A 14,711-nucleotide genomic window follows, 5' to 3' on the forward strand; every position below is an offset into this window, starting at 1 on the left:
GAACTGTGGTGTTGGAGAAGACTCTTGGGAGTCCCCTGGACTGCAAGGAGATCCAACCAGTTCATTCTAAAGGAGATCAGCCCTGGGTGTTCTTTGGAAGGAATGATGCTAAAGCTGAAACTCCAGTACTTTGGCCATCTCATGCGAAGAGTTGACTCATTGGAAAAGACTCTGATGCTGGGAGAGATTGAAGGCAGGAGGAAAAGGGGACAACAGAGAATGAGATGGCTGGATGGCATCACCAACTCGATGGACGTGAATTCGAGTGAACTCCAGGAGATGGCGATGGACAGGGAGGCCCAGCGTGCTGCGATTCATGGGGTCGCAAAGAGTTGGACACGACTGAGCGACTGAACCGAACTGAACTGACAGGACCCTTATAGATACCACTGCCAGAACCCTCTGGATTCACCCATTCAACCCAGTTCAGCCCTGCAAACATTTGGGGTACCTGCTGAATGCCAGATCCCCAGAGATGCACGCTTCTGCAGTACTAAACAAAATCTATATCCCGTGAATCCAGCCCTCGGCCTGAGCTTGCCGGCAGGACAGACAATGGCTGTGTAGTCATTCAAGTGGTGGCTTGGCTTAAAAGAAACATTGGAAAGGACTGGACGCAGGGGAGAACAGCCTTAGGAATGCTGAAGACGTGGCTCCTCATTTTAGGGATCCAATCCCAAGTTGTTCCAAAGGCTGTTTTGTGACTCCTAGAGGAAATTAAACAAAGCAAACAGGTTCTCATTTGCTTTGTAAATTCTCTAACTGGAAGTCTTCAAGACTTCAAGAGAAGTACTGGGCAAAGGTGTGAGCAGTGAGGTAGTTTGTTGGGTAAAGGTTTCCATTAGACACCATCCAAGGAATGTGTACCTTAACCCCTCTTCTGTGAAGTGGAAAGGAAACACGTTTTCTAAAAAACTTTTGGGCCACTTGAATAATAACGAAACCTGCTTTGGGATTGTGATCTGATGTGTTGTGGTTGGAACACACTTTAATTATGACTAACAACGAAGATTATGAGGCAGGGCTTTGGCTGGGCCAGCACTGCTGTGAACACATCCAGGGACTCCTCCCGGGACAACAGCGTGAGCATTCGCCGGCTCCCTGAAACTCAAAGTCCGGAGCTTCCTGATCCCAGTAGAAAGTAGAAGCACAACAGGTGACTGTGTCTCGTTTCTCGACCTTTGCCTTCCTTTCCTTTTGCACATACAGATCAGCAGACAGCCATGGATGCTTTAACCCAGCACTTCCACATTCCAGCTATTTGTTTACTTAGGTGTTTATTGTCTTGCCTTATATGTCCAACAAATACTCCCTGGACATGGTCTGTGTGTCCTCAAGGGATCAGCACCGCAGAGAGCTGGCATTCAAGATGGACTTGAGGCGTCCGGAGAACTGGGGCGGCCCCCCTGCAGCCAGTTGGTAGTGCCCCATCTGATAAGATTCAAGTCAGTCCCTCTCATGCACACACTGGATTATGAGTGTGTTCTCTGGAAAAGCCCAGCATTTTCCCAGCTTCCAAGCTTCTGCTCATTGTTACTTCTACCTGGAAAATAATTTTTCTCTCATCTTTCTGTGGCAGGATGGTCTCTCCTCACCTGCTGGCTGGGCCTTGTCTCTTGGTGGGGAGAGGCGGGCACCCAGGCCAGGCACTACTCCTGTAGAGAATGCCTCCTGGAGCCAGGCCTCCTGCCCATGCCAGGCACCCACAGCTGACACATGCACTGTTCCTGTCTTTAGGGAGCTTACAGTCGCCGGAACCATACAGCCTGGCAGCCGGGATAGCAGTGGGGACTAGGAGATGACAGTCATTTCTCCTGGGGTTGGGAGAGGCCTCCTTAGATGACTGTATTCTTCAGGTGAGTTTCCACCTTGGAAAGGGAGTGTGCCAGATGGCAAAGAAAGGACAGGAAGGGCACTCTTGTCAAGGGGAATATCTTGATCTCAGGAGCCGAATTAGAGGGCGCGAGGGGAGACAGAATTCTATTTTTGTCGAACTGAAATAAAAAAGCCCAAAGCTCCTCCGTGGCTGAATAGGTCAACCTAAGAAGAGTCTAAAACGCCTATTACGAGTAAAAAAGGCTGAAGACAAAAGGGGCCTATTTTTACACATTTTTAAAATACTGAGAAAAAAATTCAGGACGGATTCTGGATGCTTTTCATTGTCTTCTTATACTTAGCTTTAAAAAAAAAATTTTTTTTTTTTTTTTTAATAATTGCTGGCATCCCCTGCTGCCCATGGACGCCTGTGTCTGCAGGGGGCGCACCGGCGGCCACCGTCCCTCCGCCAGGGCGGTGGGCGGGGTCTCCCGGGCCGGTGTGGAACTGACGACTGGCGGGACGGGCTGTCTATCACGGCGTCCCGCCCCCGCCCCCCCCACGTCACATGACGCAGCCCATCATGGCGGTGGGAGCGCGGCCGCCGGGGCCCGCGGCTCTGCAGAGCGGCTGCCGTTGCTGTTGCTGAGAGGCGGCGGCGCGGGCAGGCGGGCGGGCGGGAAGGATGGTGTTTCCGAGGTCGGAGCGGTGGGCGCGGACCAGGAGCCGGGCTGAGGTGTGGCCGAAGCGACGCGTGCCCGAGAGCAGCCGGCGCGGGTGCCGCTGAGGCAGCGGAGGGAGGCAGGACCGACCGGGGGACAGACCGACGGACAGGAGGGAGGGCGACCCGAGAGCCGGCCCCCGGGGCCGCGCGGCGGGCGAGATGCCGGGGCCGCCGCCGCCGCTGCTGCTGTTGTTGCTCCTGGCCGTGGGCCGCGCCGGGGCCGCGCCACTTCCGCAAACAGGTGCAGGTGAGCGGGCCCGGGGCGGGGAGCCGGTGGCGGGGGGCGGCCGGGGAGGAGGCGGCGGGCCCGGCCCGGCCTCGGCGCCGAGGAAGCGGAGGGCCTGCCCGGGGCGGGAGGCCCGGCGGAGCCCATGCTGAGGCGAGGTTCTGCCGCAGGGGCGTGAGGTGGGGGCGGGCTGCCTCTCCAGGGCCGAAGCGGGGGCGAGGCGCTGCGGATGGAGCTCCGGGAAGGCTGCTAGCCGGGCGGCAGCCCCCAGCCCCTCCCCGGGGTAGGCTGCGGTCCCGGCTCTGGACCTGTTGCCCGAAGGTCCTCAGCCTACCTCGCTTCCCGGCAGTTCTGCTTCATTCCCCAGATGTCACCTGCCTCCTGCGCTTCCCCCCCCCCTCACATTTTATAATAAGAACCGTTTCTTAACCCTAATCGTACTTTTAAATGCAAATGAGTTTGGAGAGCTTCGCAGAGTTTCCTTCGCTCCCTGCAACTCTTTCCGAAGTTGTCAATTGATTTCAAAACGCTGTGCTTTTTATTAGAATTGGATCTCTGGGGATGAGAAGGAAGCAGCTCTATAAATATCTTTATTTTAGGAAGCCAGTGATTAGAGTAGCAGCCTTTGAATAACTATTGACAAAATGGCCCAGGGGGTGATTGAAGTTTCTATTTTAGCTATGTCAGTGTGTGATTTTCTTTTTATTTTTCTCCCATCGTTTTCGTTTGTAGTTTATTTTTCCCTATAAAACTTCAATCCAGGAAAACATATCAAGTTGGATAATTTTCTTTTAAGGAAAAAAATAATCTAGGCTAATTTGCTGTTATCTGCTGCTACTGATCGTTGGATTGAGAGGAGACTGAAATTTCACAGAATCATGGAATTTTAGAGATGGAAGAGGCCTTAAAGAAAATTTAGTCCAATTTTTATCGTTTTGCAATTGAAGATAGTGAGGCCCTGGGGGTCCAATGACCTACCCAAGGTGACACAGCTAAATTGTAGGTGGAGCCACAAATAAAACCAAGGTCTTAGATTCCTCTACTTGTGTGATTTTTCTGCTTTACCATATCAAGTCTCTTAGCTGTTTACAATACTCTTGAGGTCAAGAGTTATTTTAGAATGATGTTAATTGGGTACAGAACGTGGAAGGTACTGTCTCTAGTAAAGACATATTTTTCAAGCACATCTACAATGGAAGCTAATACAGTTGTTTCCAGAGACACACCAGGTCATGTCATTGAGTGCCCTTTAGTGGAGTATTAACTGTTATCATTGTAACATATAGTGTATCACTAAATTTCAGCCACTGCCTTAAATCAGATATTTGTGAGGTGAATGCTGTTTTCTGATCTGATAGATAAGAGGAGCGAACATTATGAGGAGTGTGTAGGCAGCCCAGGTAAGAGTCCCAGAAAGTACCTGGGAAGTTATAAAAGAATATAGGGAGGAATGTCAATGTTGATATTGAAAGATATTCATGGTGAAATGGAAAATTAGCTGCAGAGTAGGATAGTGGGTAAAGAATGTGGATGCAGAAGGGATTCAGGAAGTGTCCAGATGACTTTGCAGTTCATCGAACTTTTACATATTTTGGAGAACAGATTCTATGTAGGAACCTTTGGAAATGTGTCTGCCTATAAATCTCTTAACATGTATTTTATTCCCTTCTTTTCAAATTTTATCGAGGTATGAGTAAAAAAATTGACGTTTTTGTTGGAGTGAGACAGCAATCGGGAAAATTAATCTGTAAATATAAATATCAAATCTTGGCATTAAAAAAAAACATAAAGAGCTATTTGGTGACATATAACAGCTCTTGTAGATTTTCCCTTCGTGTTTGTTGCTTGGAGGGTGTTATGGTGAGACTTGCAGCATGTGGATGACAAGTACTTGCCCGGGTTAAATTATTGGGAAAGAAGCACAATCTCACATAGATCTGGGAGTTTGTATTTCCATTCAAAAGAGATTTTTAATATTTGTAATGGAGATGGATTCTTGACCAAGATGTATTAGATCAAGAGAAATAAAGAAACCTTTGAGCTCGGTGATCAAGAAAGAAGAAGCCCTCTGGAACATACATGGGAGATAAAAAAAACAGTTAAACATTGAAAACAGTAACTTTTAAAGCTTTTCATTAACTGGGGGCCTGTACTCCTTACGTAGGGAAGTCTGGCCACTTTCAGATTTCGAGTAGATCCACTGTGTTGGGTCTTTGCCCCCTTGATCTTAATGCTGCTTAAAGTTCTAACTAGTTAATAGTGTCTTGGAGAAAGCATGGCTTATCAACAATAGGTTTGAAAAAGTACTTGCAATTTAGCCCTTGCCATGGGGAAATGAGATGGTTAATTAAAATTGGGCTTTTAAATCGAAATTCGTTTATCCAAAGATTTCTTTGTCATCCAAAATTGTTTCTAGATTCTGAAGTTGAAAAAAGATCATTTACCCATCGGTCATGGTGAGCTTTGTGAATATGCAGATTGCCTTTGCCATCAGGCACGAAGGCATTTCTTGGTTGAATTGCGGCGGTGGATCTCTTTATCACTTAACATCCCTTATGTCCTCCCTGGGGTGGGGGCTCCTTTTCTGAGAATCTGTATTTCTGCAAGGACTGGTTCTCACTTAGGAAGCTTGCGTAAAGAGAAGATGTCCACTGTTATTTACACACACACACACACACTCTTCAGTAGGGGGGGGCTCCTTTTCTGAGAATATGTATTTCTGCAAGAGCTGGTCCTCACTTAGGAAGCTTATGTAAAGAGAGGAAGTCCACTGTTTTTTACACACACTCTTCAGTTACCGAATGTTTTTTAGACACACTCAAGCACTTCAGTTACCAAACTAAGATTACAGTCCGGTCATTCCTACCTTTCTTCTCTTGGAAAATACTTAGGTGCCTTTTGCAAGACTCTGAATTCACATCGTAAAGAAAGATCGGGTACACGTGAGGCATTCCTCCGAGTCCACCGCTCGTTATTAATACCAGGATAGTGGTGAGATTGGGAAACCCACTTGCATTGTTCTGTGGCATGTTAGGTCACAGAGCACAGAGGAAGCTTTTAGCAGCTCCAGATACAGGACCTCACAGAAGTCTGTGAACCCGGTGGGACTCAGCTACTGATTAAACAGTAGCTTGTGAAACCTGGGCTTTTATTTTAGATTAAACAAACAAGCTTGTGTCTTGAAAAAGATTTCTGAAGTAAAGGAAGTGCTCTTTAAAGTATGAATTTTTGTTTGTTTTAACAGCTTCTGAGAAAAATTATTTTCAGCAGATTTTTCGTGCAGATTCTTGTCAGTCTACATGACTGTGAGGCTTGAGATCTGATTTAGGCTGGAAATGCTGTTAATTGATTTCAATTCGTGATACTTTGGGGTTAAATAAGTACTCTTATTTGCCTAGTAATAGGAAATAGGGCCAGCAACTTTGTAGCATCAGCATTGAAGTTATCAAATCTCTGCAGTTTTGCTAACTGTTGATGTAGTTCTCTTGAAATTTAGAGTCCTTGGGCCCTCTGTATCTCCTGTGGGTATAGAGATAGCAGCTTTATATTTAATAATAATAATAATAAACCGCCCTGTAATGTAAATGTCACGTAGGGGATGCCCAGGGTTCTGAAATGGTTAAACAGACAAGTCCTCAAAAAAGTCCCACAGGCAGGCATATAAAAAGGATCCAACTTTTCAGCCCGGTTGGGAGTAAAATTCAGCCTGGTTGGGAGTACCAATCACAGGAGGAGTAGGTCCTGCAGCCAGAACTTGGCCTTTGGAGTTGGTCTGGGTATGAGACCTTCCTCTGCCACTTTAATAGCTTTTAAGACCTTGGCCCGTCACTTGACCTCTCCGAGCTTCTTAGTACTCACTCAACTTTTTAAAAAGGGATAGTGATGATATTTACCTAAGGAGTTGCTATCACAGGGTAGCCATGTCTGCTACAGGTCAGGCCCTTGACAGCGTAGATTTCTTTGTAGATTTGGTGGGTCATCATAGAGTTGACTAATGGTAGGCGCTGTTGTCAAAGAAGGAACTCAGCATGGGAGCCGCTTAAACATGGAGTGCCTGAAACTTACAGATGTTAAAAAAAAAAAGTCTTTGTTTCTCAAAATAACAAGTTGTGATGGGTGAAGATGAGATCCTTTAGAGAGAAATCTGGCTTACTGAAGTATGATCTATAAGCTGGTGGTGTTGCTTCTTGAAATTCACAGCCTTGGGGAATTATGCTAGAAATTTTTAAGATGATCTGGATCAGTGTTCTTTTATATAATAAACCTGTTTTTGAATGTCAAGATGACTAAAGCTCTTGGATGTGAACGACTGCTGGTTTTAACTTATTTAAAGGAACCGCGGGTGATCTAAGTTGGTTTGATCCCAAACAAAAATTGTACACTCGCAGAAAGCATCCGTGAAGGCAGCAGGTTCACCCGGGCTGTGCTCGGACCAGCCCAGGGCTGAGGTTTCCCCTTAGAAAATGTCATTCGGAGAGATGAATGTGACAGACTTGCTTTTTCTCTCTCACTCACTCACTCTTAAAATCATGTGTGTTTGCAGGCTTCTAGTGTTGCTTCACTCGGAAATTTTTATGTATTACTCAGACATGGGGAAAGGGATATTATAGAAAGGAGAAGCTGGACAAGCATTCCTGGTAGAAAACAGACTACTCTATCTGAGGTGGTTTTTCGATTCAAATCTCTATTTTTCTGTGACTCCTCATATGAAGACACTGTAAGAACCCTGAAGAAATGCAGTGAAATCTATGTCGGGGCAAAATATTGGAGTGAAGTATTTTTAAATTGTAGCGAATGACTAATTTGGAACCATGCCTTGGCATTACAGTTATTTGCCACAGAGAGAACAGTCATATCAGAAAAATAACCTCAATCTTTCACAAGAAGGTTCTGTGCAGAGGTTAGCTCAGTGCAGAGATTGCGAATTTCATTTGACTTTATTGTGATTCAAGTGGGGAAACATGAGAACAGCTGATGCCAAACATCTCAGGTGCCTGAACCCACAGCCCGGTGTGCGCCTTTCCTCCTCTGAAAGCCTCTGCCGTTTCTTCTTGGCTGCATAAGAGCGGTTTGCTCCCCTTCTGCCTCCCTGGGGCTTCAGCCGGCTGGTGGTAAACCTTCCATTTTGTTTTTGGCAGCTTGGCACATTTTCATTTTACTATGTTATGTTTGTTTTAAAAGGTTGGAGTTACCATCACATCAGACCCCTTGTGCTGGGGTGGGGCTTGGGTAGCCCCCGGCCTCCAGCCTACGGCCCCTGCTTGGGCAGCATTGGGCAGAGAGGTCATTGCAGCTGGGTTTCTGCTGCCCTGGCCTCTGCTCACCCCACTTCATCACGGGTTTTTTTTTTTTTTTGGCTGCACCAAGAGGCCTGTGGGATCTTAGTTCCTTGGCCAGGAGTGGAACCTGGGCCCTCTACAGTGGAAGGGGCAGTCTTAACCTCTGGACTGCCTGGGAATTCCCCTCACGGCACTTTCTTACTAGCTAAACTGATCTGCTCAGCGTTTGCAAAATATGCTGCTGCGATTCCTGTCTTCCAGTGCTTCACATTCTGTTAGCAGGTGCCTGACTCTTCGCCATGTGTGTCTTAGGTGCTGTCATCTCTTTGTCTTTTCTTTTCTTTTAAACCTCTCTACAACCCCAATTTCCCTGCTAAGACCTCTTTGCCCAGGCTTAGTGATTGCTGGACTTCCCTGGTGGCTCAGATGGTAAAGAATCCACCTATAATGCAAGAGACCTGGCTTTGATTCCCGGGTCGGGAAGATCCTCTGGAGAAGGGAATGGCAACCCACTGCAGTATTCTTGCCTGGAGAAGTCCTTGGACAGAGGAGTCTGGACGGCTACAATCCATGGGGTCACACAGAGTTGGACACGGCTGAGCAACTAACACTTTAGTGTTTACCTCCCCTAATGAACCCCTAGAGTGTCCCCTTGTGGGGCAGGAGGTTCCAGGGGATGCAGGATGAAAACTGGTCTTTTTTTGACATTGGAACTTTTAAATTTATTTTCATTTCATCCTTAATGTTGGCTTTCGTGAAGGTATAGAATACATTGGTACACGAATGCATTTGTATGATTTTGTAAACAAATTTACAAGAAATGGAAGAAATACAGAGAAAACTTACTGGTGAGCTGTGTCATCAAAAAAAGGTTTGGGTTTGTGGTACAAGCCTACCATGTGCATTTATTAAATACCACCTTTGTAAATAAAATTATAACTTGGAGTGTAGTTGGTTTACAATGTTGTGTTAGTTCCAGGTGTATAGCAAAGTGATTCAGTTATACATATAGCTATTCCTTTTCAGATTTTTTTTCCCACTTAGCTTATTACAGTATATTGAGTAGGGTTCCCTCTGCTCTACAGTAGGTCCTTGTTCGTTATCTATTTTAAATATGTGTGAATGTGTTAATCCCAAATTCCTGGTTTATCTCTCCCCCCGCCTTTCCGTGGTGGCCCAAATGGTAAAGAATGCCTGCAATGCAAGAGACCAGAGTTTGATCCCTGGTTCAGGAAGATCGCCTGGAGAAGGAAATGGCAACCCACTCCAGTCTCTTTGCCGGGAGAATTCCATGGACAGAGGAGCCTGGCCAGGCTACAGACCATGAGGTTGCGAAGAGTCAGACATGACTTTTCCTACCACCTGTTCTAAGTCCTGTCTCTTCACCTGGATTGCAAGCCTCAGTATTGCTCGTAATTGCATGGTATCTCACATTTAGTTGAAGTTTGTGGGTGATGCTGAAGTTTGATGAAGGTGGTGCTGGAGAACTGTTTCCCCCAGACCAGTACTCAAGTGTCCATGAGTTAAGACGAGAGGGTGTCAGCTTAGAGCCTCTCATTCTCTTAACTTTACCTTCAGCCAGCCCTGTCCCTCACCCAGAAGGAGGCCGTTTATAGTTGTTTTATTTTTAGTTGTAAATTTTTTTCTTTTAGAACAATTCTAGATTTACAGGAAAGTTGCAAAGATGGTACAAAGAGTCTCTGTGTATCCTTTGTCCAGTTTTCCCTTTTGACATTTGTAACAACCAGGAGCTGGTTCTAATGCACGATTATTAACCAGCGCCCAGACTCTATCAGGTTTCTTTCCTGTTTCCCTGACATCCTTTTTCTTGTTTCGGGATCCCACGTGTGTCTGGTCGTCACATCTCCTTGGGCCCCTCCAGTCTGCTCCCTGTTTTTGGTGATCTTGACACCGTGCGGAGTACTGGTCGGGTGTTTTGTAGCATTATCCCCCCAGCTGGTGCGTGTTGATGTTTTTCTCAGGATGAGGCTGGGCTGCTGTGTTTGTGTGGGAGGAAGCCCGCAGAGTGACAGTACCGTTATCATCACGTCATGTCAAGGGTATGTGCTCTCACGACGATGGGCCCTGGCCCCTTGGCTGAGGTGCTGTTTGTCGGCTGCCGCCTCTGCCAGTCACACACGCCCTTTTCTGTACCGCACATGTGCCCGGCCCCTGCGAGCAATTCGCCACCTCCTTGAGGGAGAAGCATCTATGGAAGTTACTCAGGATTCTGTGTAGGAGATTTAACTGTTCTTCCCTGTGTATTTCCTTGTTCAGTTATTTATATCAGTATGCACATGAGGATATTGATTTTTACACTTTGGGTTATAATTCGATACTGGTATTTGTTTTGCTGCTTAAATGGGCCGTTGGGAGCTCTTTCAGTTGGCTCCTATGTCCTGCAGACACACATCCATCTTTTTTTTCCAAGCACTTCCTTGTTCTCCGGCCCTGTGAGAAGCTGTGGCTCCCCTGCTCCGGTCCACGTCTCTAGGGCTTCCTTTTATTAGAAACCGGGGTCTGGGCCCCGGATTTGCCCACTGCTACTGCTTATAACAGGGTTTTGATCCTCTGCTTCCTGTACCTAATGCCAGGTGCTGGGAAAAGAGAGCAAGCGAGGGATTTGGCGGGACCAGGGGCCTCCTGGGGAGGGGTGACCCTGTGCGTGTTGGACCCTGTCACTTGGCCGCCTTTTAACTTTTTTAACACCGTCGTAAATACTGTACATCCCGTGCTTGTGGTATAATGGTACTGGCAAGAAGTTATTTTTATTTTTAGAGCAAATATTGTTGTTGGGAGCTTTTATTTACTCTCTCCAAGAGCAGCCTCATCTAGAAGAAGATGAGGGAAACCTTTTAAGCTTAAGGCTACAGTTAGAATTACTTCAGGGAGTCTTATCAGCTTTGGAAATTGTTGAACGGGATTATAGGCAACACCTTTAATTGGTGAAAGTTCAGATGAAATGTCCAGTGGCAAGTCACTTGAAGAGCACAGAGGGCTGGAGCCTTGCTTTGATCTTTTTACAGAGCTTTTGGCTTCTTTTCATTTCTTTATTATGGAACATTTCAAACATAACACAGAAGTAGAATAAAGAATATAACGAACCGTCATGTGCCTGTCACCCAGCATGAGCAGCTTTAAATTTATAATGTTGTTCACGTGGGCCTTTTTCACCTGCCTGGCGGTCCCCGTTGGTTTGATATCAGTCCCGGCCATAGTATCAGTTCAGCTGAAAATGTTTCAGGAAAAAATAAAGCTGTTTTTATAAAACAGAATCATTTACGTCAAGATCAGCTGGGTGCTTGTAGAAATGCAGATTTGGGGGCCCCCAGACGCACCAGCTGAATTGGAATTCTGGAGGTTGGCCCAGAAATCTGCATTTGTAATACTTCTGTGGTGATTTCTCCAGCCGCACAACACGAAATGCTTGATCGTGCTGCACTCGCTTTCTGTCGTTCAGTCGTGCCTGACTCTCTGTGACCTCCTGAACTGTCGCCCGCCAGGCTCCTCCTCTGTGTGTGGGGCTCCCCAGGCAAGAACAGTGGAGTGGATTGCCATTCCTTCCTCTAGGGTGTCTTCCCGACCCAGGGAGTGAACCCACGTCTCCTGTGTGTCCTTGGCAGGCAGGTTCTTTCTCACTGAGCCACCTGGGAAGCCTGTCGTCTACTAGAGGCGAGATAATATCAGTTATTTAATAGGAACCTGTTAACTTGGGGAGCTTGTGAGACTCAAGGAAGGAAGAACAATTTAAAATTAAAAAATTAATGTCAACACTTAAGATCTGAAGAGATCTCTGCTCCTGATCACCGTACGTGAATATTGTTCTGAAGAATCTTCCTGTGAGAAGTTATGTGTGCTATAACCACAAAGGAATGTAAAAACTTCAGGGCAGAACACACACCACCTACCACTCCAAAGGCCTTTTTTTTCTTTTCCTCTGTAATTTTAACCCTTTCTCTGGGAGGCGGTGTAAATAATAATCTCTTTACATTTTATAAATACTCTGCATAAGTAATCAGTTATAGAGCTGTGAGCTGGTGGCCTGACAGTCAGCTGCCAGCGCTGTGAGCTGAGTGCCTCGTGGTGCAGATGGGCCTGCCCCGGCCTGCTGGGTCTTAGCCCACTGCAGCCCAGACCAGCAGGGAAACTCGGCAGGTGGAACTCAGGATGCTCCCGGCTCCCCGGGTGACGCGTGTGCACGCTGTGTGAGAGCCCCTGGTTCTCGACCTACAGGACAGCCATGTGGTGTGATAACCATGTCATTAACACTTTACTATAAAAAAAAAGTTAGTTTTTCTCAGCCGGATTCTTTTGGAATAGCTTCATATTTGTAGCCCATTTTATATTTTTCAACAGGTGACTGTTTTTTTAAGCTTGTTGATGTATTTTAATGTATTTGCTGTGAGTGTATTGATATGTACAAAATATGATGAGCTAAAGAAAGAAAACTCTCTCTCAGAATGCTTCAGTGTGACAACTGTGTAATGAGTTGGGTTTGATTAAGGACATCATAGACCCACACACTAGTACAGATAATTTGGGACTTTTTTTTTTTTTGCAACATGTATGCCTTACCTAGGAGAAAAGAATTTGATTTTAAGCATCTAGGCTAGTGATTTTTGAGAGAGAAGTTGCTCTTATCCAAAAGTGAAACCACTGTGATGTCAGTTTTAAAAACTCAGTTTTTTTTTTCTCTCTTTGAGGTCCACGTTCAAAGTCCATTCTGAAAATGTCTTTTTTTCCCTTTTTGCTACACTGAACAGGAGGCTTGCGTTAACGTGCTGTAATTGCAGCCTTTAATTATGGTGAGTGAATCTCTAAGCCATTCTGGACTTAGAAGTCAGAGGTGGATGAGTTTGCAGTTATTCTGCACATTTAAAATATTTCCTCTGACCAACCAGTAATTGTAAAATTCTGTAGCTTCAGCTTCTTACTGTAAAACTGAAGGTTGTGATCTACTGGTTACCTCTCAGATTAGTCTCTGAATTTAAGTTTAAAGCATCTTTCACGCTGCAGATTCTTCCTCAGAACCCTCCATAAATTCAACCTGCGCTCCTTCCAACAGGAAAAAAAAAAACTCCTTTTTCCCAGGGCTGCCTGGCAGTGTGCCTCCTGGAGCGGTTCAGCGTCAGCAGCAAGTGTTACTTTCCAAGGATGCAGCCTGCCGGTTCCGGGCCCAGAACCCCCCGCACCCTCCCCCCCCATCCCGACTCTGACTTTAGACCGTTATTAAAACTCAGCGCACCCGGACACTGATTGCTGGTGAGGCACTGAAAAATAACAAACTTAACGAAAATAGTGCCCTGAGAACACTCCACCAGAGGCCTGCTGCCAGGGTACACGCCAGAAGTCTGTAATTCAACTTGGTTTGCTTTTTAAAAAAAAAAAAAAAATTAACTTCAATAAAAGATCTGATAACCAGTTTTCACCATTTTTCACTCACTGTTCAAGTGAGACACTTGGTGGACTCGTCCAGGTTTGGACTTATAAAATCTTTGTGTGAGAACTTCAGAGCAGAAAGGCCAGTTCTCAGGGGAGGGAGGTGGGGCCCTGGGACAGGGAGCAGTCAGTTCAACGCCGTGGAGCCGTCAGAGCCGGACTTCATCGTGGGCTGAGGGGACCTGACGCCTGCCCGCCCAGTTCTCAGGCGCTCTGCCTCGTGCTCACAGGACACTTTGATTAGAGTGATGCACGTGCATGGCTGCTCCCGGTTATTTTTCCTCTGGATATTTATTTCCGTTTTTTTATCTGAAAGTCCTAGGTGAAATTCAGAGGTATCTATTGTTTAATTGACCCTTGAAATAGTAAATATAATTCCTTATGAGTTAGGAGACTGACATGCCGACTTCCATAATAAGGCTCAGAAAAGCACATTCTTTTTTTTTTTTTTTTAATTTGTTAGAACAACCACTGCTGCCTCTGAGTTGAGTTGCAGTGTTTAATTAAAGGTGATAAAAAATATTTCTGACTTGAAAGAAATCTAATCATAAACTTGTAAATACTCACTTGTGAACACGAAAAGTACTTCAGGTGCTGTGATTAAATCAGTGCTGATGAGGCCTGGACCCTGTCAGGAATCTGCTGGAGGCTGTGGATCCCAGGAAGAGTGCTGGTGAGCAGATGGCTTGTGTACGCATGGTGAAGCGTCTCGGGCAGGTGTCAGGAAATGTGCCTGGCGTCCTGGACACACCTTCCTCAGCTCTGTAAGACCAGCGCCTTGATGGGTGCCCTTGACCCTGTGCTTCCTCAGCTCTGCTTCCTCCCAGGGCTCAGGCAGCTGCAGCAGCTTCCGGGTTCTGTCCTGGACCCTCTCCTGGTTTACTTATATTAGATGATTATTTAATGTGTATATTTTTCTGTATCATAGCTTTATTCTACTTTGGAATAACTTTGTTAGTATAAGTTTTCAGTTCAGTCGCTCAGTCATGTCCAACTCTTTGCGACCCCATGGACTGCGGCACACCAGGCCTCCCTGTCCATCACGAACTCCCAGAGTTTGCTCAAACTCATGTCCATTGAATCAGTGATGCCATCCAGCCATCTCATCCTCTGTCGTCCCCTTTACCTCCTGCCATCAATCTTTCCCAGCATCAGGGTCTTTTCAAATGAGTCAGCTCTTCGCATCAGGTGACCAAAGTATTGGAGTTTCAGCTTCACCATCAGTCCT

At 46.1% G+C, this 14,711-nt stretch overlaps 1 protein-coding gene across 2 annotated transcripts in view; it reads left to right on the top strand.

Moving 5' to 3' along the window:
• Window positions 1-961: 961 nt before the first annotated feature.
• LMTK2 (lemur tail kinase 2) overlaps window positions 962-14,711 on the top strand; it is a 77,063-nt gene continuing 63,313 nt past the window's right edge. The window contains exon 1 of one of the 2 annotated variants that reach the window (XM_086373928.1): window positions 962-2,786. In XM_086373928.1, coding sequence (XP_086230054.1) covers window positions 2,699-2,786 — 88 coding nt within the window. In that variant the 5' untranslated portion in view covers window positions 962-2,698. The remainder of the gene's footprint in view (window positions 2,787-14,711) is intronic. The other variant, XM_086373929.1, reaches the window with a different exon arrangement.

This window comes from Bos grunniens, chromosome 25 (assembly GCF_055505025.1).
Source record: "Bos grunniens cultivar Pamir isolate PY7600 chromosome 25, Bosgru_T2T1.0, whole genome shotgun sequence".
Classification (NCBI taxonomy): Eukaryota; Metazoa; Chordata; class Mammalia; order Artiodactyla; family Bovidae; genus Bos; species Bos grunniens.